General features: G+C 52.0%; 1 protein-coding gene across 5 annotated transcripts in view; it reads left to right on the top strand.

Moving 5' to 3' along the window:
* The window catches only part of GARNL3 (GTPase activating Rap/RanGAP domain like 3), an 83318-nt gene extending 58983 nt beyond the window's left edge, over nt 1–24335 (top strand). For all 5 annotated transcript variants that reach the window (XM_084898337.1, XM_084898336.1, XM_084898335.1 and 2 more), the window contains 18 exons: nt 494–602; nt 2518–2563; nt 3384–3490; nt 4043–4158; nt 4701–4805; nt 5872–5946; nt 8167–8278; nt 12525–12623; nt 13012–13128; nt 13674–13849; nt 14674–14832; nt 15934–16000; nt 18990–19097; nt 19834–19952; nt 20291–20429; nt 21795–22010; nt 22635–22761; nt 23874–24335. In XM_084898337.1, the coding sequence (XP_084754463.1) occupies nt 494–602; nt 2518–2563; nt 3384–3490; nt 4043–4158; nt 4701–4805; nt 5872–5946; nt 8167–8278; nt 12525–12623; nt 13012–13128; nt 13674–13849; nt 14674–14832; nt 15934–16000; nt 18990–19097; nt 19834–19952; nt 20291–20429; nt 21795–22010; nt 22635–22761; nt 23874–24048 (2172 nt within the window). In that variant the 3' untranslated portion in view covers nt 24049–24335. The remainder of the gene's footprint in view (nt 1–493; nt 603–2517; nt 2564–3383; nt 3491–4042; nt 4159–4700; nt 4806–5871; nt 5947–8166; nt 8279–12524; nt 12624–13011; nt 13129–13673; nt 13850–14673; nt 14833–15933; nt 16001–18989; nt 19098–19833; nt 19953–20290; nt 20430–21794; nt 22011–22634; nt 22762–23873) is intronic.
* The last annotated feature ends 2545 nt before the right edge of the window (nt 24336–26880 follow it).

Raw genomic sequence — 26880 nt, 5'->3', positions numbered from 1 at the left:
ACAGAAAAAAGACCATTGACCACAGTCTAGGAGATCATTTTGGAAAGGTCAGCTGGGGTCGGATTAGGTAGGGCCTTGTTTTAACCAAGTATCTGCATCAGAACTAAAAATCCACACGCTGAGCCCCATCCCCAGGGAATTCGGATGCAGTGCCTCTTGTTTGGGGGCCTTGGATGCCAGGCTAAGGCGGTGATGGATGAAGGTGAACACAATCAGAAAAGTAAAATAGGAGAGCATGTGGGCAAGGAGGCTGGATAGGAGGCTTCTGCAGGGGCTGGATGAGGACATGGGGCCTGGATCGGAAGGGACAAGGTGGAGACCAACAGCAGGGACAGCAGAGCCAGGAGCCATCTAGTAAAACCTGGGAGACAGGGAGTGAAAGCCGGATGAGGCTTGGGCTCTATGATCGTGTAGCTGTCACACTGAGCTGCTTTTTCAGCTCTGGGCTCAGTCTGAGTGACTCCTCAGTGACGTTATTTATGCTCACATCCAGGTGGAAAGGAAGCGCCACATCGGGAACGACATCGTCACCATTGTGTTCCAGGAAGGAGAAGAGCCCTGTCCTGCCTTTAAGCCCTCCATGATCCGCTCCCATTTTACACGTATCCTGGGCCTTGTGACTGCTTTGGTTTAGTGGGCTATCACTCCGCCTCAGGAGACAGAAATGGCCCTCTCCCCAAGAGTTATCATTGACTTTCATGTTATAATTGTTTTGTATTGATAGATTCTTACACCTGCCATTTGGGATTTTCCCTCAGCATCTTTCTTTCTTCTCTCTCCATCCCTTGGAGTCATTGATGGATTAATTCCCAGATAATCCTTGACTTCTGAAATCTCTTCCCTTCTCTCAGGTAGTCTCTGAAATGAGGGAAACTTCCTACCATCCATTGATAAGAACTGAATTAGAAGAATTCTAGTGAATCCTCTGATCCTCTGAGAAATTTGCTTTGGATATAAAAACTTACAAGTGAGGATAAAAAGCCAAAATACTATTTATTTTTCTTTTAAATATATATATATATATATTTTATTGATTTTTTTACAGAGAAGAAGGGAGAGAGATGTAGAATTAGAAACATCGATGGGAGAGAAACATCAATCAGCTGCCTCCTGCACACCCCCTACTGGAGATGTGCCTGCAACCAAGGTACATGCACTTGACCGGAATCGAACCTGGGACCCTTCAGTCCGCAGGCTGATGATCTATCCCAGCTAGGGCCAAAATACTATTTCTTTGTTCATTCTAAGCCCTCATAATAGCTGCTGTATTTTCATCTCTTAAAATTTGAGAAATGATAGAATTCATCCCATTTGTATTTGCTTCCTCTCATTTTTGTGTAGTCATGTTGCCAGCACAGGCCTGCTGCAGTTCTCTGTCTTGTCCGAGCGTGGCTTAGGCAGACAGGCGCGGTCGCAGACCATGCCAGCGAGACCCAAAGATGGGGCCTCTGTTTGTCATACATAATTACTAAAAGGCAACTAACTGATGGGCATCTGGGGAGACTCCGATAAGAATGCTGGGGGACAGGACCCAGTGACTGATTGCATCGGAAGTAGGTTGCTCTGCACACTGACTTGTTCCGTGTCACCTAACAGTATAGCAGGGAAGCTTATAAAAGTTGAAAATCGCCCCTTTCCTCCGTGAGGGCCGGAAGGAAACACATGCACCTGCACTTCCCTGGGGCTTGTTCCCGCTGGCAAGGCTGGTGCTGGGACGGCGCTGTGCTCGCTGGGATGCAAGACCCAGCCCCGTGCCCTCGAAGGCCCCTGTAGAACAGCATCTCCGGTCCAGGGCGGGACAGGAGGGGTGGCTCTGTAGATGATGGAGGGGTGCTCATTCTTTTTAGAATTTCGTTTAGTTACACGTTTTGCTTGGGGCGCATTTGTGTCTGGAAGGTGGGTGCAGGTTCCTTCCTCTGAGGCGTGATGGGGAAGCACTTTGAGGAACTGATGGCTTTGTGGCCCGAGCTAAGGAAAGCCGGGGCGATGAGGGAGGGAGGTGGAGGACGGTTAGGGTTGGAGGGAGGAAGCTGCCTGGAGGGTTGGTACTACTTCAGCTCAGCGTGCCCAGCACAAGCCCAGTCGAGGCTCCCAGAGGCTGCCACCAGCCACACGGGTTTGTTTTGGTTTGTTTGTTCTACCAACGCAGAAGGAGAGGGGGAATTGCTTTTCTCTTCAGAATGTGCCAGATGAAATCTATGACTAGTTTCCTGCTGGGCTCTTTGCCTCCCAGGCAACAGCGTTGCTCTTTTTGCTTTGCTGGCGTCTTCCTGGCTCAGTAGCTTCTTCATGTCGCTCTCCTGACACATTTGGAGGGTTAGCTCTTTCCCCAAAGGATGGACACTCAGTGGGAGCCTACGTCTTCCTGGGTGGTCTCCTTCGAAGAAGCCCTCCAAGGGCGACAGGTGCCCCGCCCACAAAGGCGGGTCTGGGGTGACTCCCCAGAGGGATTTTCAAAGCACAAGCCCGGACTGTGAGCATCGGGCTGTTGATTAATCTCCTTAACCATCGCCACAGATATTTTTGCCTTAGTGAGGTATGATCCACACAACGACAGCTACAGGTAGGTACCGACTCTGTCCTCACTCCCTGGTTCTGATTCTCACGCTTGCTGGCTAATTTGTGTTCATGACGTGAGACTCGATTTTTCTCTATTGAGTTGATGTGGCCTCGCCATAGAGAACTTTCTTCAAGGCCACTCTCTTTTGGGGGAAAACATGTTCCATGTGACATAGCTCCGTGCAGACCGAGGGCCCGGGTGCTTTGAGCGTTATGGCCCTCTGCAGTGGGCACACGGGGATGTATCTGCTCCTGACCAGAGCACCCCCTTTCCGAGGCTGTACCCCTCCTCTGTTAAGGGCATCATGATGTTGTAAAAAAAGCATGAACTTTGGGTCAAACAGATTTGGGTCAAACAGATTTGCCAGCACAGGCCTGCTGCAGTTCTCTGTCTTGTCCGAGCGTGGCTTAGGCAGACAGGCGCGGTCAGTGGAATCCCCACTGTCACTTATTAGCGTGGAGGCTTTGAGCAAACATCTGTGTCTTTAAGCCTCGGGTGATGACAGGATGGGGTAATGAGAATCACTGATGATGTGTCTTCAAATACCAAGTGTGCCCCCTGGTGTGCAGAGGGTGCCCATGGCGGCCTTTGTGTGACTGCTGGGCCGCCCAACCTTGCCCACGGCTGCTGGGCTGGGCCACGAGGGACTCAGGGAGAGCTGGCCTCTGCCCGAAAGCACAGTGCCCGGCGCTGGCAGCCCCAGGAAGGCACCTCCTGGGGTGTGAATGTCCCTGCCCATCACGTGGGCAGCTGGGCACATTCAAGGTCTGGGTGCCGTGGTCTCTGAGGAAGAGGTAGGTAACCTGCGGCCTCCTCTCCGCAGGCTGAAAATCTTCTCGGAAGAAAGCGTGCCGCTCTTCGGCCCGCCCCTGCCATCCCCGCCCGTGTTCACGGACCACCAGGAGTTCAGGGACTTTCTGCTGGTGAAATGTAAGTGCTGTTTTGAAATGTTTTTTGCAACTTGTTCTGCATCAGAATACATTTCTCCAGGTTGGATGGGTGGGATGGTAGAATTGGTGGATGAATGGGTAGATGGAGGGGTGGATGGATGGGTGGGTAGAGGGGTGGGTGGATGGGTAGATGGAGGGGTGAGTGGATGGGTAGATGGAGGGATGGGTGGATGGGTGGGTGGGTGGGATGGAAGAATGGGTGGATGGAGGGGTGGGTGGATGGGTAGATGGAGGAGTGGATGGGTGGGTGGGTGAGATGGAAGAATAGGTGGGTGGAGGGCTGGAAAGGCGGATGGGGCAGGCTGGGTGTGTAGGTCTTCAGGGGATTACATTCCCCCTGCTCGAAGCTTGCAGCCAGGGACGTGGATTTGCGTAAAGAAAGCGGGCGTTCTGAGCGAGTTTCATGAGGGACGTTACTCGTGGTCTATGCATTAGGAAAGTGGGTGGTGTCATTGAGACGTGTCCCTGAGAAGGACGTTCCTCGATTGCATGTTGGCATTCATAGCGCCCTTTGTAACTTGCTCTATTTTAGTAATTAACGGAGAAAAGGCCACTTTGGAAACCCCGACCTTTGCCCAGAAACGCCGGCGCACTCTGGACATGCTGATTCGGTCTCTGCACCAGGACTTGATGCCGGACTTGCACAAGGTAACCTGGTCCCTTTCCTACGCGCGGGTCTGAGCCAGGAACACAGTTCCTGACATGAGTCCTGGGTAGGCACGCAGAGGACACGCCTGGATCCTGCAGTCAGGACAGCCTGTGGCTCTGAGGCCCGGGGCTGGCGTCCTCTCGTTGTTCCCACGACAAGGAGGATGGTGATGTCCCCGCACAGGAACATGGTTTCACAAAGTCAGGGCCGTGGGGATCGAGGTGCAGGCTGGGGCAGGCGTGTCCAGGTCGAAGAGCAGCCCCTGGAGCGTTGGAGGTGCTTCTGGGGGTGGCTGCCTTGGTGGCATTACTCACATGACAGGGCCATCGTGCTGGTGGCAGGGAGCAGGATGTGGAGAGAGCCCGGGTGCTTGGAAGGTTTTTCTGGAGCTGCTGGTTGGCTGGCTGGCTGGTTGCCCTCAGCCTTCACCTGCTGGCTCTCCACCTGCCGGCTCTCCCATCCCTGGCATCCAGCACAGATCCTGTCGCACGTGGGGCTCCCCAAATGCTCTGTGGAACTCTGCCGTGTGTCTCCCTTTCAGAACATGCTGAACAGACGATCTTTCAGTGACGTCTTACCAGAGTCGCCCAAGTCCGCGCGGAAGAAGGAGGAGGCCCGCCAGGCGGAGTTTGTGAGAATAGGGCAGGTGGGTCCTGTTCCGGCACCTCTTTCAGAGGATGTGCAGCTGTGACCCCATCCGACCCGCAAAGAATGTCAGTTCACACACTCCTGGGAGCCTGCGCTTTCTCTGAGGGGACCGGAAGCCCCGAGGGAGATTGGTGCGAAGCCTGCAGGCGTAGCTCTGTGCGGGCCCGGCTCTGTGCGGGCCGGCTCTCTGCAGGCCCAGCTATGTGCGGCCCAGCTGTGTGCGGGCCCGGCTGTGTGCGGGCCTGACTGTGTGCAGGCCAGGTGTGAGTGAGAGCAGCGCGCTGTGCAGAGAAAACACTGCAGAGGGAAGAGAGAGGCCACAGGGCCCAGCAGGGCCCCTCTGGTCAAGGGAGTGTGTCCCCTTTGCCTGCCTCCCCAGAGCTTTCAGAAGAGTGGGCAGCCAATCTGGGAAAAGCACCCTGAACCCCTCCCTGGCAGAGGTGAGCAGGATGGCAGTGTCCTCACAGAGTTTCCCCCCCACCCACCCACCGCCCAGTCAGTGACCCTCGTTCCTCACCTCGTTCCAGATTCTGGAAGAAATCCCCCTTGGCCTTGCTCCCACGTGACATCAGTATTTCTCAGTTCCGGGAGGTGGCAGCGCTTTGCTGACGCCATGTCACAGCAGGAGGAGGTCTGCTGCCAGCTGCTAAGGCCTCACCCAAAGCAGAGAGCTGAGAGGCAAAGATCCCATTTCCCAGGCAGGTGCAGTGTCAGGCCCCCAACGCGGTTTTGGTTAAAGATCTCAGCTCCACCCTCAGAGACACCGGCTCACCAGGTTTCAGGAGGCCGGAATTGTTTTTGGTAGTCGTGGTTTGGAAATCACTATTGATTATTGATTGGTGGAGATGATAGGCTGCATTTGGATCTTTGGGTTGGGACATTGTCATTAGGCTTCACTATATCAGGCTGCCTTCTTATCTACAACGCAAGGGCAGTGCGGGAACCTGGGCTGCAACCTGAAATTTCTCCTGTTTTATGTTTTTAAAAATTTCAAATCCTAATTGTTGACCCTGCTGTCCTTACTGCCTGGTAACAAAAGTTAAAAGAGCTCTCTGTTCCCTAAGGCACTAAAGCTGAAATCCATTGTGAGAGTGGACGCCCCGTCCGGCTTGGTGGCCTCAGGGATCTGTAAGAAAGAGGTGAGTTGATGATACGTTCAGGTGCATCTCTGAATGTCCTCGTCTTCCGTGACGTTGCTCAGATTCTTAGGAGGAGGTCTGTGGGCAGGAGAAGAGCCTGTGCGTGGTAACGTGGTCACCAGTGACCAGCAAAGCGCGACTTCCATCACTCAAGCAGCTCCGAGCCCCCAGGGGGCCAGGCCATCGGCAGCCCTACACTCAGGGCTCCTGTCCAGCTGGCCCCGCAGAGGCCAGAGACCCGTATGCGGCCCCAAGAGTGTTCTCTCTCCAGGGAATGGGCTTTCCCAACCTCCAGGCGTCCGTGCTTCCCTGAGCTCTTAGGGAGCGAGGTCAGTCCTGTGCTGAGGCGGGAGGGCCTGGGGCCACAGGCAGCCTGTGCTCACCCTCATGGCAGAGGGAGTCCAGAGAAATGGCAAAGGCCATCCGCCCTCAGACCAGAGCCTCTGTGTCTGCGACACCTCATCCATGATGCCCCATGTCGTGGAGTCCAGTCCTTTGAGAACTCATGAAAGCAGTGGATAAGCACACACACAGCCATCACAATGTACAGACGGCATATCTACACGCCATTGTGCCTGCAAGCTCAGGATTCCACAGACCTTGCGCCCTCCCTGGGTCCGAGGCCCTTGGATCTTCGGGATCAGGAATCCTGTCTGCACGGGTGTTCTCAATTGAGTCCTTGGCTGAGAGAGTCATATTCTTGGACTTGGTTTTCACCTCAGTGTCACTTAGTGCTCTGATGTCCCCATCTGTCTCTCACGTGGCCTTCACATTTGCTTGCTCTAAGTCACAAACCCAGAACTTCCAGAAATTGTCTTAGAAAAATGCCATTCGGGTGACTGACCTGCTCTCGAGTAGCCCTTTTTGGGGTTATAAAATGTCTTCAGTCTTTGCCCAACTTTTCAGAACTTCTCTTAGCGATCAGAATGTTCATTTGGAGGCGTGTGGTCCTTAAAGGGAGAGTATACTTTTCTAAGAGAGCCATAATACACGGAGAATTGGCAAATGGCACCCTTGAAGGTGACCTCAGAGCCATCACTTCTGCTTTGAGTGTGTGCGCCTGTGTTCAGCGCGGGCACACAAACACCCTCACATGCACACGGCCCGTGGGACGTCTGAGAGTGAAGAGGTAAGACGTCAACTCATCCCTGAGACTCTCCTAGATCTTTCTTTTTTGAGGCCAAGCCACGTGCTTTGGAGAAATGTTAACAGTTCTGATGGAATGTCCACGATTCTTGTGGGACTGAGACCCCACCACTGAGGCCAGGCATCCACACGCCGGTTGGATACAGTGGGAGGGAGGGCCCACTCTTTGAGCCTGAAATGAAATTGAAACTAATGACGAGAGTCACGTGGTATGAATATCACGGGGGCGGGGGGAGGGGGCATGAGTGGGTTTCGTCGGCAGCACTTGCCAAATTCCTACTAATGTGTTCTTGTTTTCTTCAAGATTGTGTGGCCTTGAATGGGTCAATAGCATTTTCCTGTTAAGACACTGCTGACTTCTCACATTCTGTATGTTTTAATAATTTTACTGAATCAGCAACACAGAAATCTAAACTGTTTGAGAGTTACATAGAACTCAAGACAGGTGATGGTGTCGGAAACACATGCTGTCACTCTGTTCCTGTTGCATGTGTGTTTGAAAGGAGACTCCTTAAGCCCTGCTGGCGTGGCTCAGTGGTTGAAAGTTGATCTCTGAACCAGGAGGTCACAGTTCAACTCCCCCAGGGCACATGAGGGGAGGGTGTGCAAGAGGCAGCCAATCAATGATTCTCATTATTGATGTTTCTATCTCTCTGTCCCCCTCCCTTCCTCTCTGAAACCAATAAAAATACATTTTTTAAAGAAAAGAAAAGAGCTGAAACCAGTTTGGCTCAGTGGATAGAGCGTCGGCCTGCGGACTGAAAGGTCCCAGGTTCGATTCTGGTCAAGGGCATGTACCTTGGTTGCGGGCACATCCCCAGTAGGGGGTGTTCAAGAAGCAGCTGACCGATGTTTCTCTCTCATAAGTATTTCTAACTCTCTATTACTCTCTCTTCCTCTCTGTAAAAAATCAATGAAATATATTTTTTTAAGAACAGGAACTGAGTGCAGAGCCCATCGAGCCCGCAGGTAGAGGGTCCGGTGTCGCTGGTTCAGGCGGTGGACTGCGCAGTCCCGGGGGCTGGCCTGGTTCTTCCTGGTGCACTGACATTGGATGCTTGTGTCCCCTCGCAGCCCTGGGAGCCCCAGTGTTTCTGCAGTGACTTCCCCCACGAAGCCGTGTGCGCGGACTCCTGGGGCCAGGCCTTGCTGGTCTCCACCGACGCAGGCGTCCTGCTAGTGGATGGTTAGTGAGTAGCCACTCCTTCAAATGTCTTTGTGTGACGTATGCTTCTAAGGTGCGTGACCGCCGGCCAACTCCCTTTAGGTAAACGTGTCCCCAGCAATGAGGTTGGCAGTTTCATTTCCTTACGAGATGAACCCTTGGTTCCCTGGACAAGCAGAGGACTGTTTTCTGAGCCAGCAAGCCGGAGGGTGAGCCTACGTGGCAGGTGCATCCCCTGCCCGCACCGCTGAGTGGTCTGTGGGTATCGAATGACCTGCAAAAAGAATCTCCTTTTCGGCCAATACTGACCACAATTCCAACATCCGCCTTAAATCGACAAGGACGTCTTATTGAGAGCCACTCCTCAGGGACATGCTCTTTCTCTCTCAAAGGCCTCCCTTTTTTTTTTTTTTTTTAATGTTTCTAATTCAGAAAGTACTTGGTTACTTGGTGTCCAAAACCAACAATAAGAAGCATAGATAATCCATTTCTGATGAATATAGAAACAAAAAGATTTTGACAGGAAGACAGATTTCAATTCAATATAAAATCAAGCTTCCAGGCCAGCCTGCCCGGGGTCAGCTCCCTGTCTTTACAGAGCAGCCACCAATCCGAGGTGTCCTTGGTGAGAAAGCTGAGGAAGGAGTTCAACTTTCAAGTGGGGGCTTAGTTTAGACTCCGGGACCCTGTGGGGCCTTCCTTCAGGAGGGCCCTGTGGGGTTTCCAGATGAATGTTACAGGGGCCAAACAATGGTAACCAGGGTCTCCAGGCTTGAGAGAGCCACAGCAGAAAGATAGCATCTTCCCAGGGCATACCCTCTACTCTGCGGGAGAGCAGGCCGCTGGGCTCCGGTTACCATAGTGACATTTCATATAAACCTGGGAAGCCAAGCTGTAAGACTGATGCAGTGGCCTAAGACTGTAGCATCTTCCCATCCTTGGCCATGACCTTTACTCTCTCCCTTCTCCAACCCTGACCCAGCATCTGTGCTAGGTGCTTCTGTAAATTCAGGCCAGGTGGGCCAGGCTTCATAATGGACTTATTTCTGACCTCCTCTGTTATTTCTCACATAAGTTTTCATTTCATGCCTATCATATAATTTTTTAATGTATGTACATATGTAATTGTTTATGTAACTCATTTACTAAAGACAGTCTCTGCCCTTCTTCCACAAAAGGCAGATAATTTAAAATTCATAATTTAAAATTTTTAATTTGGTATTTAATTTTAGAAATTACAACACAGAAAATCTTTGTGATTTGAGAAAATGTAACCTCGCTGAGCTTCAGGCCTTTATAAAGTGGAGGCAATTTTTTTTAAGTGGCCGAAAAGTTGTTTATGATCATGAAAAGTGATGAGATGAACAAAATGGGGATGATGATCATAACTACCATGAGGAAACTGCGGAGATTCTATTGCTACAGATTTTAAGTGCTTAAAGCAAGGTCTGGCACATAGTAGTAACTTATTAAACGGCAGTTATTACCTTTTCTATGTCTTTGTGAGCTTGCAAAAGTCCATAGATTCTGCCAAAAGTACAACCAAATAAAAGAATTTATTTTTTTTAAATACACACACACACACACACACACACACACACACACACATACACACACACCTGAGAGGCTTAGTGTCGTCTCTTGATTTATAGATGAGGAAACTGAGGCCCAAAGAGACAGCCTGACTTGCCCAGGATCACACAGCTATGAGTGGCACCAGACCGGTGTCTTGCACTAACCCAGCTGCACTGTATTAACATTAAACTCTGCCATGGATTGTCTTCCCCTTACACAGGTTTCCTTTCCAAAAACAGAGGCCTGGGCAGATGACTATGGGAAATGTTATAATTGAATTCTACCTGTTTGCCTTTGTGGGAAAGAAAGAATGTCTCATAGTGACAATTTGTAAGGAAAAATTCCTTTTGAGTTCTTCTATTTTTTTCTATGTCAAATCCAAACCAAGATTACCCAGTCTTTTCCTGACATGCTTGTCTTTACGGACGCAGATTTTAACGAGGGGGCAGATGTCAGGACTTTGTGATTTGCCAGGAAAGTCTTGGCTTCCCTGTTAGCTTTTGCTGAGAAGGGAAGGTGGCCTTCCTGTACTCCTGTGTGCCGTGACCCATGATCCTCTTGTGGTTTCTCTGTTTACCTTTCTCTTGTCTCTGCTTCATCAGATACGAAATGTTTCCACGAGTGACTCTCCTTCCGTTTAGGCTGTTCACTCTCTCCCATTAGCCACTGCTTCATCTCATCCGGTTTTCCCCTTGACAGCCTGCTCTTCACAAGGTCATTCTGAAGAAAGGAAGATCCTTCGTATTCTAAGTGAAGTACAATCTGCTTTAAAGGGAGACTAAACACTGATTGAACATGCTGTCACCATGGGTTTGGGGTTTGCAGTAATAGGAAAGCCAGCTCTGAACGGTGATTTCTTCAGAAGGAGGTGATGAGAGCAGAATTGTTATGGAATCTACAAGTCACCTGCCCGTCCCTTACTCCCTCTCCCTTCCTGTGCACCGTGTCCACCCGTCAGCCACTGGGAAAGGCTGGCGGAGAATGAACGCCAAGGTGCTCTGTACAGACTTGGGTAGTGTCACAGCATCGCCCTGTTTTGCATGTGAGATGACGTGCATCTGTCGCTTTCTAACTCCTTCAGGGCGGTTGCTTCTGGGCCGCACCGTCGCCCGTGGGTTTGGGGCTGCGTGTGGGCTCTGCACTGGCTGAGAGCACAGACTTCGTCCGAGCACAGACTGGGCTCCACATGCCAAAGACATGACCGCTGTTAGCATCTCACGTTTAAACAGGGCGATTCTGTAGCCCCCCCAACTCTAAGCCTCAGACTCCTCAGCTATTAAAGGGGAGGATTACAGTTCCCCTAATAGCCTCAGGGGACATTTAAATGAAATGGCCTGTGAGACACTTAGCATCGGGCCTGGCACATAGGAAGCCCTCGGTGTCTCTTAGCCGCTGTTCAGGAAATGAGATGATCCTAGCTCCTTAGTCACGTGTGCTGATGTGTACGAGGGTGCACATTCCATGTTTACAAACCAAGTCAGCCCCAGAGGAAGCACGGAGAGCTCGGGAAGCGATTCCTGTTGGGGCAGAAGAGGAAGGAGAGTGGTTTTCTGGGCTCTCGTGGGACTTAACTGGCCCGTCCCTATGAGGAACTAGAGACAAGCTGATGCTAGCAAAAGCTTCACAGGCGTGTGTCTGACGGATCGGCGCTCTCACTGGCCCAAGGGAGCAGGCGGTCCCTCCCCCGTGAGGATGACATTGATCCTGAGGATGACAATCTCTGCCCCTTCTCCCACCAGCCGGGGAGGGATGGACTCCCAATCAGGTTTCTGGAAGAGCCCAGAGGCTCAGGGTCCCTTGCACCTAAATTATAACTAGTCAGATGAGCCTAACCCCACAGCAGAGCCCCTGAAGGTCTAAGTGTCTGACAAGTACAGGTGAGCAATACGCTACCACTTCCGCCTCCATGTCCACACCCGCCCGGGGCCCCGTCTCCTGCCTTTGCGTATGGACCAGCCTAATCCTTTTAGCCTGTATCTGTCCTTCACAGTCCCCAGGGCACAGTCATCGCCAGCCATGCAAGACCCCAGTAAGTCAGCTTAACAGCAAATCCCGCCCATAGTGACAGGCCTTCAATCACCCGTTCGCCTGGCCTCTTCCTGAGCACGTGCACGGAGACTCACTTTTCCTGGTACTCGCAATGTAATGGATCATTTCTCTCTTGTTTCTGTCTAAAAAGGACATTTCATATTCTTATATGGAGAAATGCTGAGAATTTATAGGTTAACTATTAACAGAGAGAGGGCATTTTGGAATAGGCTTTTTGTATTTATTTTAAATACAAGGAAATGTTAATTTTGCTTTCTTGAGAAATATAAAATAACCTGAGATACAATACAATTTCAAAAAATTACCTAAAAACCAGAAACGACATAAGAGGAACGGCTGAGTTTTGTGTACACTAAGCGTACGACCCCCAGGGAGAGCTGGGACTGAGCGAGGCCGCCTTTTCTCTGACGAGCGCTGAGGAAGCGGGTCTCGCTCCCGGGCCCTCTGGGAAGGAACGTCAGTCCCTCTCCCCACCTGAGAGGAGACTAGTCTTGAACTTGCTGTGCAGGCCGATGAAGGCACTGGGAGCCGGCCTCCTTCCTTGCCTGGCGAGGACTGGCCTCCAGAGCAGCCCCAGGCATGTTCTCTGGGTTCGGGAAAGTGCCTCGGGTTGCCGTGCTGGTAACCAGGTTTCCTCTTCCAGGTGACCTCCCGGCAGTGCCAGTGTTTGACAGGACTCTGCCAGTGAAGCAGATGCATGTGCTCGAGGCACTGGATCTCCTGATTCTCCGAGCAGACAGAGGTATGCTCCCCCGGGGGGGTGGGAGGGGGGGTGTACTCCCCAGCAGGTGGTGCTCCCCTCTGGTGATACTCCCCTCCTGGGTGCTGGTCTCCAGGAGGAAGGGGAGTGTGCAGCCCCCTGTGGCTAGCACCGAGGCTCACGGGGTCTGACTGCATAGGTCGTACCAACTGTCTCTGCTCCTGGTGCTCAGGGTTCGTGGGTGGCCCGTTGGTTCTCTGAGAGGGGACAGTGAAGGAGAGAAGGTGGGGCAGAGCATCCTTAAGTGCATTGATAGGTGAAGGCAGTGGGGGGTCTCCCTCCCTCCAGCCCTGGCTTCCCACACAGCCTACCCCTGAGTTATTTTTCACTTTTCCATGCGTCTCCTCCTCCGCCCCCTTCGTCTCACCAGGGAAAGACGCCCGCCTCTTTGTCTTCAGGCTGAGCGCTGTGCAGAGGGGCATCGAGGGCAAGCAGGCCGCGTGGAGCAGGTGCGACTGCCGGGAGAACAAGCTGGAGAAAACGAAAGGTGACGCGCAGCCGCCGGGCGGCTGGTTTCGGGTCCGGATACCCGGGTTCCCTGAAAATTGAAATGAGTAGGAGTTTGCTTTTACTTGTTTGCTTTTTACTCGGAACATCACAGAGAGAGCATCTCTGGCCCCCGTAGTGAACCCTGAGTGCTGGAAACCCGGTGAGGGCCAGAGGGAGTCCTAGGCCTGTGAACCGAGTCAGGGGGCGGGTCCAGCTCTGAGAGCAAACCTGGGAAAAGAGGCTTTTAACCGTTTAGACTTTTGTTTTCGGAGCTCTGATCACCCTCACTTAATTCATATTGTGTTGTGATATGAAGCTGAGACCACAAACTCTACAATAAAGGGACTCCTACGTCCTTAATTTTCCTGTAACTCAACCCAGTTTTTATTCCAAGTCTCCATTCACCAGGTGGCAGCGGCATTCTTAGCCATTTCACTGGATTATGCCTAATTTTGGGGGGGCCCTAGGAATGTCTCGATTGTCAAGGCCTGGGGGCTGTCAATCTCTGGTCACGTGATCGGCGTCATTGATTTCTCTTCCCAGGCTGCCACTTGTATGCCATTAACACTCACCACAGCAGAGAGCTGAGGGTTGTGGTCGCCATCCGAAACAAACTGCTTCTGATCACAAGGAAACACAACAAGCTAAGAGGGGTGCCGGGCCCCTCGCTGCTGTCCCCCCTGTCGGAGTCCCCTGTTGAAGAATTCCAGTACATCAGGGTAAGGTCTTCTGTTCGAACCCCTCTCTCCAGCCAGGGTGTCCCGAGGCCAACTCTTTCCTTCCACCCTGAGTCCGTCATCCACTGGGGTGTCTCATAGGCAGTGGCCCATTCACCTGAAGCCCTGTCCCCCCAGTGGACTGAGGCCAACGGGGACTTGCCCTTCACCCAGATCCCAGGCCCGTGACCACCAAAGGGGTGTTCTGGGCACTGGGGACACAGCAGCGAACAAAACGCCACTCTTCTCCCAGTGATTGCTCGCTAGCTGCAGGGTAACAGGAACAAGCAGGGGTCTGTGAGTCTGAGGATAACAGCAAAGTAGGGGTAACAGCAAAGGGCAATGGGGCAGAGATGGGGGACGGCCTCTATCCTAGGAAGGATGCCCCAGAATCCGTCTCAGGAAGGTTACCTTGAGCGGAGATCCAAATGAAATATGGAACTGGGCGATGAGGGTGTCAGGGGAGAGGGCACTTCAGACTCTGGCCAAGGCACAGGCAGGAGGCGGGTGCCCGAGCTGAGTAAGCAGGCAGGGAGGCCAGGGTGCGGGACCAGGCTGCTGCCCAGGACTGTGGATGTGACTCAGTGAAGGGGAAGCTCTGGGAGGTTTGAAGCAGAGAACCGGCCTGGTTTTTTTAAATATATTTTTATTTGTTTCAGGAAGGGGAAGAGGGAGAGAGAAACATCAAAGATGAAAATCATTGATCGGAGCAGGGTCTGCAGGGCCTGGGAGGGGCCCCTTCTGGATGGGGCGGGCAGTGGTGCTTGATGCAAAGATGGCTGCTCCGTGTCCTGACCGTTGCTCCTGCGCTGTCATCTACCACACAGGAGATCTGTCTGACCGACTCCCCCGTGGTGATGACGTTAGTAGACGGGCCAACGGAAGAGAGCGACAATCTCATCTGCGTGGCGTATCGCCACCAGTTCGACGTGGTGAACGAGAGCACGGGGGAGGCCTTCCGGCTGCACCACGTGGAGGCCAGCAGGGTGAGTCGGCAGCCACCGGCAGGGGATGGACGGTGACCAGGGGTGTGGCTTCCAGCTCCGTGAAGCCACGGTCAGCAGGGTCTGTGCCGTGTCAGTATCAGTGAGGTGCTAGTTGGGCTGTGAGCATGGAGCTGCCATGTTGTCGGTCAAACGGTTCAGGCCAGTAGAACTGACCCCTTGTCCGTTCAGCCGTTCCACAGCCCCTGCCCCTCCATTCTCACAAAAAAAGAGAACCGACGCGTCAGCAAGCTACACGTAAATACGTCATTGAGAATGTGTGTTCAGTGATGCACCTGGTAACGGGATCGGGTCTCTGGCTGACTCGTGGGCCCAGTCCCCGGGGTTCCCAGCTGAGAGCTCACACGGGAAGGCTGGCCACGGGCCCAGCTGGACGTCCTCTTCCGCGAGCGCTGGGAAGGCAGGGCACAGGCCTCACGTGTTACAGAGCTGTCCCTTTTAACTTTCGCAACCGCCACATGTTATTTTCATCATTTCTAAGTGCCAATCAATTGAACTACTTTTTAAGCAAATAAAAATTGAAAAGACAGTACCCCATATTAGACCTACCGGGTCTCTAGGAGTGAGGACCCAGAATGGTCATCCGAAAGCTCTCCAGTGCGCTCTCGTCCTCACCTGGAGAGACAGTGTCATGGAGCTGGTCCTGCCGGGCCCTCACCCCGGAGAGACGCATACAGGGATCGGGTCGAAGCATGAAGCGAGTCCTGCCAACCTGAGTGTCAATCACGGTCTGACAGGCTGCGGGCGGCCTCGGGAGGGAGTGGGGAGCCCCAGCTGTGGCTCTGTCCCTGATCCCAGCCATGCTGGAACTCTGCCATGGCCTGCCCCACAGCCTAACTCTGCACACAGCCAAGCTCAGTCCTGGCATAGTCCCCGTAGACCTGCCTGATACCAACTGCTGCCCTGAGCGAGATGAGCCGTGTGCAGGAGGCAGCACCAGCCCCCACTGGGAGGGCAGGGCAGGCAGCCGAGGGGCAGCGTGGCACACAGAGGCACCTGAGGGACGGGAGGCTGCTGTTGGGAGGGTGACGGGAGCCCCTGAAATTTCCTGCCTGCCCACGACCCCGCTCGTCACCATTGCAGGTTCATTTCGTTGCAGCTATTGATGTTTACGAAGACGGGGAAGCAGGGCTGCTCCTGTGCTACAACTGTAAGTGAGCCACGTGTGTGTCTTCACCGGCTGAAATCCACCGTCCCCTTTGGGGGACAATTTGAAGGGACATACTTTAGACTTTCCTAATGGTTCATTCCGTGGCCTAACTGCGCTCTAGGAAACTTCTAAAAATTGCATTCCCAGCTAGATCAACCAGTACGCCCCAATCATGGCCCAGGCTCCAGGGCGTGGGGTGACAGAGTGACAGCTTCCGCGTAGGGAGCCCTTGCTGCATGCTTGTGCTGAGCCCAGTACGCTGGAGTCGGCGTCTCTTTAATTCTCAGGTGCCGGTAGTTTGGAGAAAAAACAGCTGAGGCCGAGAGCAGTGAACTGCCTTTCTGAAGATCATGCGAAGCAGCCCTAGCTGGTTGGCTCAGTGGATAGAGCATTGGCCTGCGGACTGGAGGGTCCCGGGTTCAATTGCAGTCAAGGGCACATGCCTGGGTTGTGGGGTGGCCAGGAAGGGGACCAGGAGTGGGCGGGGTCTGAGCGGCTCAGCTTTACAAGGTGGAGATACCTCCGAGCAGATGTCTTTGGGGCAGAAGTGGGAGCAAACGCTGTCCACCTAGGACACTAGAGGATGGGGAAGAGGAATAGAGACAAGTCTTGCAAATAATTGTGCTTCAAAGGAAAAAGAGAGAGGGGATGAGAGATAGCCAGAGGAGGAAGAGAGGTCAAGGATTTAAGAATAGAATTGTGTGGCTAACCCATGCCAGCGCCTGGAATAAAAGGAACCTCTGCTTCTATGTGAACCCCTCCCTACGAGAGGGTCCAAACCACTGGACTGGCGTTTAGAGCTGGGAGCAGGCCAGGAACAGGGGAGCTGAAGGAATCTGGCCTTAATTGAATGCTGCCTCAGGATCACCAGGCGATGCAGGCCTATGGCTTCAGCTTTTCCTGAAAAACCGTTGGGAGGAGGGGACGGGTGAAGCTCTCACCACTAGTCCTGCGGGGTGGGGCTCCGTGTGGGACCTGCCTCGCAGGGGGCTTCCTGCACCCAAGGGCTGCCAGCAAGTGTCCCTTCTCGGCAGTCAGGCAGACCTATGTTCTCCCATGTGGGACTGCTGAGACTTCTGACCACCTACTAGGTGTATGGGTTAAAAACAGCAAATTTTGTAATCGAAAACACGATATTTTCAAAAGAAACATCGAAAGTGCTTTATTCAAAGTAATGTCCATCGCTAGCTATACATTTCCCCCATCTTTCAAGTAATTGTGGATACCGTCCCAATAGAACTTTTCTTGTTTTGAGGCAAACCATTCAGAGTCCCAATTTTCTACTTCTTTGTATGTTTTGAAGTGCTGCTCAGAAAGTGTGTGTGCCATGGATCAGAACAAGTGGTAATCTGAAGGAGCAGGGTCTGGTGAATATGGCGGGTGGGTTAATACTTCCCAGGCAAGAACTCTTAATGTATCTTTAACTTGTTTTGAAGTGTGTGATGGTGCGTTATCATAAAGCAAAATTACTTTGCCATGTCTTCTGGCACATTCTGGTTGTTTCACAATCAAAGCATGACTCATATGATTATTTGTTGTCAGTAGTGATCAATATTAACAGTTTCACCTGGTTTTAGAAGCTCATAATACACCATACCTTCCTGATCCCAACAAATGCAGAGCATTGTCTTCTTTCCAAAGCGATTTGGCCTTGCAGTCCATGTTGATGGTTGACCTGGATCAACCCATGATTTTGTGCATTTGGAATTCTCAAAATAAATGCACTTTTCACAATTCAATGCAAAAAAAAAGACTTTAGTGCTGTTGAAGCAATATTTTACTGATGACTTTTTCATTTTCCATTTTTCTTTCATTCAGTTGATGTGGCACCCATTTTCCTTCTTTTAAGATCTTTCATAAATAAATAAATAAATAAATAAATAAATAAATAAATCTTTTCATTGCTTGTAAACGACAGGAAATTGTTTGCTGAGCAGCGTTTAATCTTTCTGCAAGTTGTTTTGGAGTTTGACACGAATCTTCATCCAATAATGGTTGTAATTGTTGGTCTTCAAACTTTTCGGTTGACCTGGACGTTCTTTGTCTTTCACTTCGAAATCATCACTTTTAAAGCGTTTAAACCAGCATTCACAAGTATCTTGAGTGGAACATGTTCACCATAGCATCCCGAAGTATATGTTAACTTTCAGCAGCACTTTTCTTCAAAATAATGAATTAAAACTTCCCACAAATGCTATTTTTTGGCATGAAATTTAATATTTTTAAGCGTAAAAATATCAATGATGTTAACATCTCCAGCAAATTTGACATATGAAGGTTTTTTTATAAATATATGAAGGTTTTTATAAATATAAATATAAATTTTATTTTTATAAATATATTTTTTAAAATATTTATATTTTATAAATATAAATATATTTTATTGATTTTTTTACAGAGAAAAAGGGAAAGGGAGAGAGAGTTAGAAACATTGATGAGAGAGAAAGATCTATCAGCTGCATCCTGCATACCCTCTATTGGGGATGTCCCTGAAACCAAAGAAAATGCCCTTGACCATAATTGAACCTGGGGCCCTTGAGCTGCAGGCCGATGCTCTATCCATTGAGCCAAGCCGGCGACATATGAAGTTTTGAAGCTTGCTGTCAATACAACAAAATAGCATACATTTCAAATCACATCTATATCAACATATGTGTAACTCCATCTATTGAAAAAAATCCACATTATCAACTAGTACCCTAATACTTCACCTCTCCTCGCCTCAATTTTCTCCTCTGTAAAATGGGAGCAATCCTAGCATCCACTTCAGAGGACCATAGAGATCCAGCGGGGTCGTGTTTTCACAGCTCAGAGCCTGGCTCCTGGTAAAGTCTCCCTAAGAATCAGTGCTGCCCCCGGGAATCTGGCCTCAGGACCGTATTCCCACCAGCATTTGGGGTGCTATTCCCGTGTCTGCTTTTCATGTATCTAATCACAGTCATCTCAGGGTTGTCTCTAACAATAATGAGTCGCTATTGTTTTGTTGCAGACAGTTGCATCTATAAAAAAGTGTGTCCGTTTAATGGAGGCTCTTTTTTGATTCAACCGTCTGCGTCCGATTTCCAGTTCTGTTGGAACCAGGCTCCATACGCGGTCGGTAAGCAAGTCTCTCCCTGCATCTTCCCTTCATGCGGCCCCGGGCCTGGCCAGGCCGGTCACAGACCCGCAGCTTCCGGCTAAATGGCCTTGAGTCTGTGGGGAGGGTTCTCAGGTGTTTGTTCCCCTTTTAGGACTATTGTCTCCGAGTTCCTCCAGTTCTGAGCACATGACCCTTTGAGATCAAGTCAATCTCAGCTTTTAGCAGCATTTTGATTCTGGGCCCCACTCCCCTTTTCTAACAGGCAAGGGCAGATGCAGACCCAGCACCTGGCTGCCTTGGGGGAGGGGGAGCCGTGCTTCGGGCGCCCATTCCTATGGTTTCCAAGCTTGGAAGTCTAGAACCACAGAAACTCAGGGCTTTGTCCGTCACTGGGACATCACTCACGCATGGCGGTGCCTGTGTACAGGGTTCAAGACCCACAGCCGGACACCTTCCCCGGGGAGAGTCAGATCCGAGCCAAGTTAGTCCTGTTTTCTCCGAACAAAAGCATTTACTGAGAGGTGGGCCCTGTAGGGACAGCGGGACAGCGGGAAGCCGCCTAGACACCTGAGGACACGGCAGGCCAGGTGCACAGCGAGGCCACCAAGGGAGGCTCTTAGAATTGGGGCTCAGGCCCCATGGAGGAGAGGCAGGGAGCACTGGTAGAGGCGGGAGCTTCCCACAAGTGAAGAGTGTGACACAGCCCTGGGGGGGGGGGGGGGGGCTGCTGAGCTGACGCCCCGCTGCCTTGCAGTCTGTGCTTTCCCGTACCTCCTGGCCTTCACCCCCGACTCCATGGAGATCCGCCTGGTGGTGAATGGGAACCTGGTCCACACAGCGGTCGTGCCTCAGCTGCAGCTCGTGGCCTCCAGGGTGAGCAGATGCCCATTTGTTTCCCTTTGAGGGGCTGCGGGCCCAAGCGCCAGGAGGTGGCAGGCGGGCAGGTGGGCAGTGGCAGGGCCGCCGTGTGGCAGGCGGCCAGGGGGCAATGCGGAGGCCTGAACGCGTCCCCCTCCCCCGTGGGGTCTTCACGCGCCGCCGTGGGCTTCAGAGGCTCCTCAGTCCCCCGGGCAGGTGTTTGGTGCAGGTGAGGGGCTGAGCGGCCTCTCCCCAGCATCGGGCACAGCGCTGCCCAGGGAGGCGCTGACGGAGAAGCCGAGTGAGGGCCGAGGCCCCAGCGCCCCTAACCTGTCTTGTCTCTCTCCTCCCAGTCGGACATCTACTTCACAGCAGCCGCGGCCGAGAGCGAGGTCCTGTCTGGAGGCAGCTCCAAGGGGGCCAGTGCCCACACCTCCCCGCAGACTCCCCCGGGCGGAGAGGCTCCGGTGTTCCCGTCCTCCCTGGGGGAAGGTGCGTCCCGTTCTTACTGTCTGTTCAGAGGCATCTTAGTCCGTTCATCATCACATCAGCATGTGACTGCCTCCCAAGGAAGTCCCTCTTTAAAGCCGTAACAACTTGTATTCTGAATGCACTGGTTGCATTCTTTTATTTATTTATTTTTGATTTTTTTTTTTATAGACAGGAAGAGAGAGGGATAGAGAGTTAGAAACATCGACGAGAGAGAATAATCATCAGCTGCCTCCTGCACACCCCCTACTGGGGATGTGCCCGCAACCAAGGTACATGCCCCTGACCGGAATAAAACCTGGGACCCTCCAGTCCACAGGCCGACGCTCTATCCACTGAGCCAAACCGGTTTTGGCTGGTTGCATTCTTAAGAAACTTGGGGAAACAGCCCAAGTGCCCATCAGTGGATGAGTGGATAAAAAGCCGAGGTGCGTTTACACCCGGGAACACTGTGCAGCAGTAAAAAGAAGGCTCTCTTACCGCTGAGACAGCATGGAGGGCCTGGAGAGGATCATGCTGTGAAATAAGGCAGGCAGAGAAAGACAAGAATCCCATGATCTCACTCAGACGTGGAATCGAATGAACAAAATAAGCTGATGAACGCAGGATCCAGGGACATGGACGCATGGAGCAGAGTGCGGAATCTCAGAGGGCAGTGGGGGAGGGTGGGTGGTGGGAAGAAATCAGACCAGGACCTTGTATGTGTAGATGCCTGGCCCGTGGCCACGGACAGTAGGGTGCTGGAGGCCTGGGGCAGGGGGGGTGAGGCGGGCTGGAGGGAGTCAATGGGGAAAAGGGGACATATGTAATACTTCCAACATTAAAGAATTACTTTAAAAAAAAAAGAAGAAGAAGAAGGGGGGTGGGGAGGGGGGTCGTGTATTATGGGCCAAGCAAAGCTAATTTTCTGGGATATGAACAGCAGACGGGGTTTTGTAGCTAAAAGGATTTGGTCATAAAGCCTACACGCTGCTCAGCACACCCGGTCTTGCTCTCTACCTGGCTTGGCCCACGAATCCCAGAGGCCTTTGCTGTGGTTGCTGGTTGTCCCAGCTTCTCCCCACATCAGGCCCCTTTATGCTCCTTGTTACCCTAAAGCCCCAGCTGCCCCACAGCTGCTGGCAAGTCTCGTCTGCCCCTCGCTCCCGTGCAGGTAGCCAGTGGTGGGCCCACCGCATCCTCGTTACCATGACAGCAGCGCCCTTGGAGAACCAGCCGCAGGCACCATTGCTCCTGCTGGGAACTTGGGAGATGAGCGTGCGGCACGGAATCTTCCTCCTGCTAACTGTTGAGGAACCAGAGATTACCCTCTTGTCAGTAACATGACTCCTCTTAAAGTGCTGACGCTCCTTTCTAAATCACTTCCAGGTGAAATTCAGTCAAAAACTCTGTACAAGATTCCACTCAGAAACCTCGTGGGCAGAAGCATCGAGCGACCTCTGAAATCGCCCTTGGTCCCCAAGGCCATCACGCCGCCCACCTCCATCAGCGTGGGCATCGCTGCCATTCCCGTCACGCACTCCTTGTCCCTGTCCCGGATGGAGATTAAAGAAATAGCGAGCAGGACCCGCAGGGAGCTGCTGGGTAATGGCTCTCAATTATTTGTTTTCCCCGTCGGTAACCACACCAGCTGGTTTTGTCTTTGGATAGTCCTCACAGACAAAGTGTTAAAAAGAAACTTTCCACAGGGATTTGTAAATAAGTTTCGTGCAGCTGTACCTAGGAATACGATGCAGTTTACCCCTCCAAATCCCATCTATATTCTTTGGTGTGGAAAGCTGCCTCAATCATGGCTAAGGGGGAAAGGCTGTTTGTAAATAGTGTCTAATCTGATACTATTTTAAAATGTATATACTGGAGCCCAGCCTGTGTTGCTCATCAACCTATGAACCAGGAGGTCGTGGTTTGATTTCTAGTCAGGGCACATGCGCAGGTTGCAAGCTCAATTCCCAGTTTAAGGATGCAGGAGGCAGCCAATCAATGATTCTCTCTCATCTTTGATGTTTCTATCTCTCTCCCCCTCCCCCTTCCTCTCTGCAATTAAATATATATATATATATATATATATATATATATATATATATAATAAAAATATATCCTGTACCTTCTTTCTTCCTGACTATCCCAATAATGCACCAATTCCCAACCAAGAAAAAGGGCAGCTCTGTGGTGTTGACCTCTGACCTCTGGTTCTCCCCCGCAATCCAGGCCTCTCTGACGACGGTAGCCCCAGGTCAGAAGCAGCACCAAAGCCTAAATCAAAGGCCCGGAAGCAGTCTGAGGACAGCCGCGGAGCTTCCACACCGGGGACGGTGAGGTCAACGAGCAGCGACAGGTAAAGAACGAGCCCTGCTGGGGGGGATGAGGGGACCTTCCAATCGCAGCCCCTGCGGGCGGGAGGCCCGTCTGCTGGCGGGGACGCTGTGGGCGCCCCTGACCCGCCGCAGGGGAGCTCCTGGAGGCTCCGCAGAGAGCACAGCCTGCCAGGGCACCCCGACAGATGGCAACCCCACCAGCAATCTGACAAATGCTCATTAAAAGACCGTCAGGCATGTTTATAATTTGCTCTCCATATTTATTGACATAATCTTTTTAAACAAAAAGGCTCGCAGGGGTAACGGGAAAAGGCGCGCCTGCGATGCTTGTGGTGGGAGCGGAACAGCCGCCCGCTCTGCTGGCAGCGCAGTGTCACAGCCAGCGACTGCTTGTCAAACCCACTGGCTTGTCCCCCAAGATCCTCTGTGACCCTCACTGGACACCTTGCGTGCTCCATGACTCCTTCCACACACATCCATGGCACCCAGCTGGTGTGGGGACACGGAGGTGGGCGGCAGGGGCTTCGCAGGCCTATGGGGAAGGCCACCGAGAATAACTTAGACGGACAGTACCCATGGGTGGCAGGGGATGCAGAGTGTGGGTTGCCATAAGGAATTTTAAAAAAGAGATAAGTGAGGGAGTGTGGGTGGATTGGTCTACTTTGGGGGGGTAGGAGGAAGGCTTCTTTGAGGAAATAGCACTGAGCTGAGCAAGAGAGACATGGAGACACAGAGAAGGCTGGGAGGGGCTGGAGGGGTCAGCAGGGCAGGGCCTGTGGCTCTGTGGCCTGTGGCCCTGTGGGTGGGACTTTCAGCCTTAGCCTCAGGCCAGGGAGCCACGGGAGGGTCTGAGGCAGAGTGACGGCATCATGTGGGCACTGAAGTAGGCAGAGTGCCTCACAAGCACCCCCGAGGTGTCTGTCACCACTGGCCTTTGCAGCTCCCACCGTCCAGGAGGTAGGGCAGCCGGACTGCAGGCCCCAAGCTCTGTTGGGGTGGTGGGTGACTCCTGCATGTCCCCACCACTCTCCCATGGGTGGGGAAAGACAGGCCTAGGAGCTGGAAACTGCCAGACACCAGGCCCTTCAGTGGTCTTCGCAGCGATCCTTTTCCAGCGACTCTTCTCTTCCAGGATCACATCGGGCTCCTTGGAAAGTCCTCCCGCCGAAGCCAATCCCGAGGGGCAGTGCGCCCCGCCGGGCTCCGACCAGGACCCTGGGGAAGACGGAGGAGGCAGCCCCGTCAGGGGCAGCAGCCCCTTCCCGCTCACGGCCTCCTCGGACGAAGACATCATTGACTTGAAGTAAACAGAGTCCAAGTCGAGTTTTCCGCCTTTCGTTTTCTTAGGGAGGTTTATACTTTCACCGGCTCTGACATCATTTCCCAACACAGCACGGCGTCTAGCCTGTCCCTGATCTATGGACCAAACCTCTGCCACTCGCCAGTCCGGGTCGGTCTCTAGTGCCCAGTGCCGTCTCTCTCGACCTTGGTTTCTTCCTGTGCAGGAAGCATCAGTCCCCTTGTAATACAGGTGGTAGATTTCATTGAGGTTTTAGATTAAAACTTTGAATAAATCGAAAAATGTTCACTCTTTCTTATGGCAGCCTTCTCTTCTATTTTATAGACTTAGGTGGGAAAATTACTTTTTTCATTCGTTTTATGTCCTGTAATGTGTTTCTTTTCTAAAGAAAAGCCATTGTCTTTTAGATGTATTTTAAATAAGTTTTCTTTCTGCTCCTTTGGCCCAATTACTGTCGCAGGCCCCTGTGGCTGGCACCAGTCCCGCCTGCCCTTGGACTCCTGAGAAGAGCTGAATGGTTAGGTCTCAGAAGCGCCTGCGTCTTTTCCTTTTGTCTCATGAAAAAGAATAAGATATAGGGAGAAGCTGAAGAGTCTCAAGATGATTTTGTTTGGGTTTATTGTTCCTCTGAAATGATATAACCAGAGGACAGTTATCAAAACTAGCATTCTCAAGTGCCTTCCTCTCACTCGGGTCCCTCTTTCACGTGGACCAAATGATTGTCCTCTTGTTACTTATCTGCCTTCCTGTTCCCTCCTCCAAGCGAGAAGAGAATCTGGGTGCAAATGAAACAGGGAAATGTGAGCCTCCAGCCAGGACAGTTCAAAGGGGGAACCTAGCACCCTGACATTGTAAAAGTTTAATGCGTGAAGAAGGTAATTGGCCTCTGGCATTCGTCGGACAAATCCGTTTTAGTAGCTCTCTTCTCGCCTGTACTACCCATCAAACATCAAAAGACACTTGAAATCACCTCCCCTGTTAAGTGCAGAGAGCTGTGTGACGTGACCTTGATCTGACCGTGATCATGACCTGCCTCTTCGTGGGCCTTGCACACGGCTCCCCTCCCTGCCTGCTGCACACACGGTTCAACACGATGGCAAATGCAAAGCTGAAGGCCGCCTGGGTCCCTTTGGCAGGAGGCAGAAGGCAGGAGGCCAGAGTCAGGAAATAAATTAGTAACGAAGTAAAGATGGTGCTTTTTAAGCACGTGGGGCGCTTACAACCGAACGTGTCTTCGCGTGGTCTCCGCAGCGTTCAGCATGCCCATCCTTCCTTTGCGCTTCGTTATGCCCTTGTCGCATACGGGAAGCACAAAGTCGCTACATCCTGTATCTCGACCTCACCAAAAGTTTGAATAAGGTTTTATTATTGTTTGCTTTTCAAATAAGGAAACAATAGGCTCATAAAGGAGCAATGATTTGAACGTGTGGGTTCTCTGGCCCAGAGCTGGGCTCTCTCCCCTGCATGCCGCACAGAGCCAGGTGAGCGATGGTGTCAGTTGGACCAGGCTGGTGGTGTTCATGTTAAACTCATTTGTGAGCTTTATGCGCTCATATGGGTGTTTTCCCTGTAATTTTTCCTGCTGATGGTTCTTTTTTTTAAATATATATTTTATTGATTTTTTACAGAGAGAAAGGGAGAAGGATAGAGAGTTAGAAACATCGATGAGATCAATTAACTACATCCTCCACACCCTCTACTGGGGATGTGCCGAAACCAAGGTACATGCCCTTGACCGGAATCGAACCCGGGACCCTTCAGTCCACAGGCCAACGCTCTATCCACTGAGCCAAACCAGTTAGGACCCCCCAGATGGTTCTTGCTTCTCAGCCTAGAATAGAAAAACCAGGGGCTTTCTAGACCATTTTTCCAGAAGATTGGGCAGTATTAGAGTCACCCCATGACTTGACTCAAGTCACAAATCTGAGGAATGAGTGTAGAAAGGGCAAGAATTGGACCCTACTCATCAGGTGGATGGTGCTTTGCTATAAAGGGGGCAGGAGGCTGCTCTGGCAGCAATATCTGCTTCGTGGTCAAGAACTGAACACTCACGGGAGGAAAACCACAGCCAGGGGGCAGGAGCCGGTCTGCAGGCTCAGAGCTGGACTAGCTGGACTCATTGGAGTATCCTGTCTGCAAAAGTCTGTCCACACACCCCACCAGCTGAGTTACAAAATAAACTGTGGGAGCAGTTTGTCCATGGAGTGTGAGTTATCCAACCACTCTGCAAACACCCGGTGCTGTCTGCAGACGTCTGCAGTCGATCACGTGCATTGGGATGGGAAAGAAGTACACAGGTGATCACAAAACAGTAAGAAGTGCTGTGATAAGAGTTTATAGCTCAAGCACAAGATGCCGCGTGAGCACAGAGGGGAAGTTGCCTGTCCTTACGTTACAGTCAGATGACTGCAGAGCAAGCAGCTACCATGACCACACTGGCTAGCACTGCAGTGCTTCCACACGTGTGCTTGGTGTCTATGAACATTGCCCCTGCTCACAACACTCTTGGAAGACAGATCCAGTCTCCGTTAGAGATGAGGAAACACAGGCCCAGCAGGGGTCCGCAAACTTTTTAAAGTGGGGGCCAGATCACGGTCCCTCAGAGAGCTGGAGGGCCGGACTATATGAACTACTAATTCCTACTGTTAACACCTCGGCTGCGCTCACTGCCCAAAAAACCTGGCGGGCCGGATCAGACTCCTCTGCGGGCCGCATGTGGCCCGCGGGCCGTAGTTTGAAGACCCCTGGTCAGTCTAGATCAAGGCACAACCCCGGGGAAGGTGCCCTGACCGGGAATTGAACCGTGACCTCCTGGTTCACGCTCAACCCCTGAGCCACG

This window comes from Pipistrellus hanaki, assembly GCF_964339955.1.
Source record: "Pipistrellus hanaki genome assembly, chromosome: 11".
In the NCBI taxonomy this organism is placed as follows: domain Eukaryota; kingdom Metazoa; phylum Chordata; class Mammalia; order Chiroptera; family Vespertilionidae; genus Pipistrellus; species Pipistrellus hanaki.
This window is presented reverse-complemented; position numbering and strand designations above follow the sequence as displayed.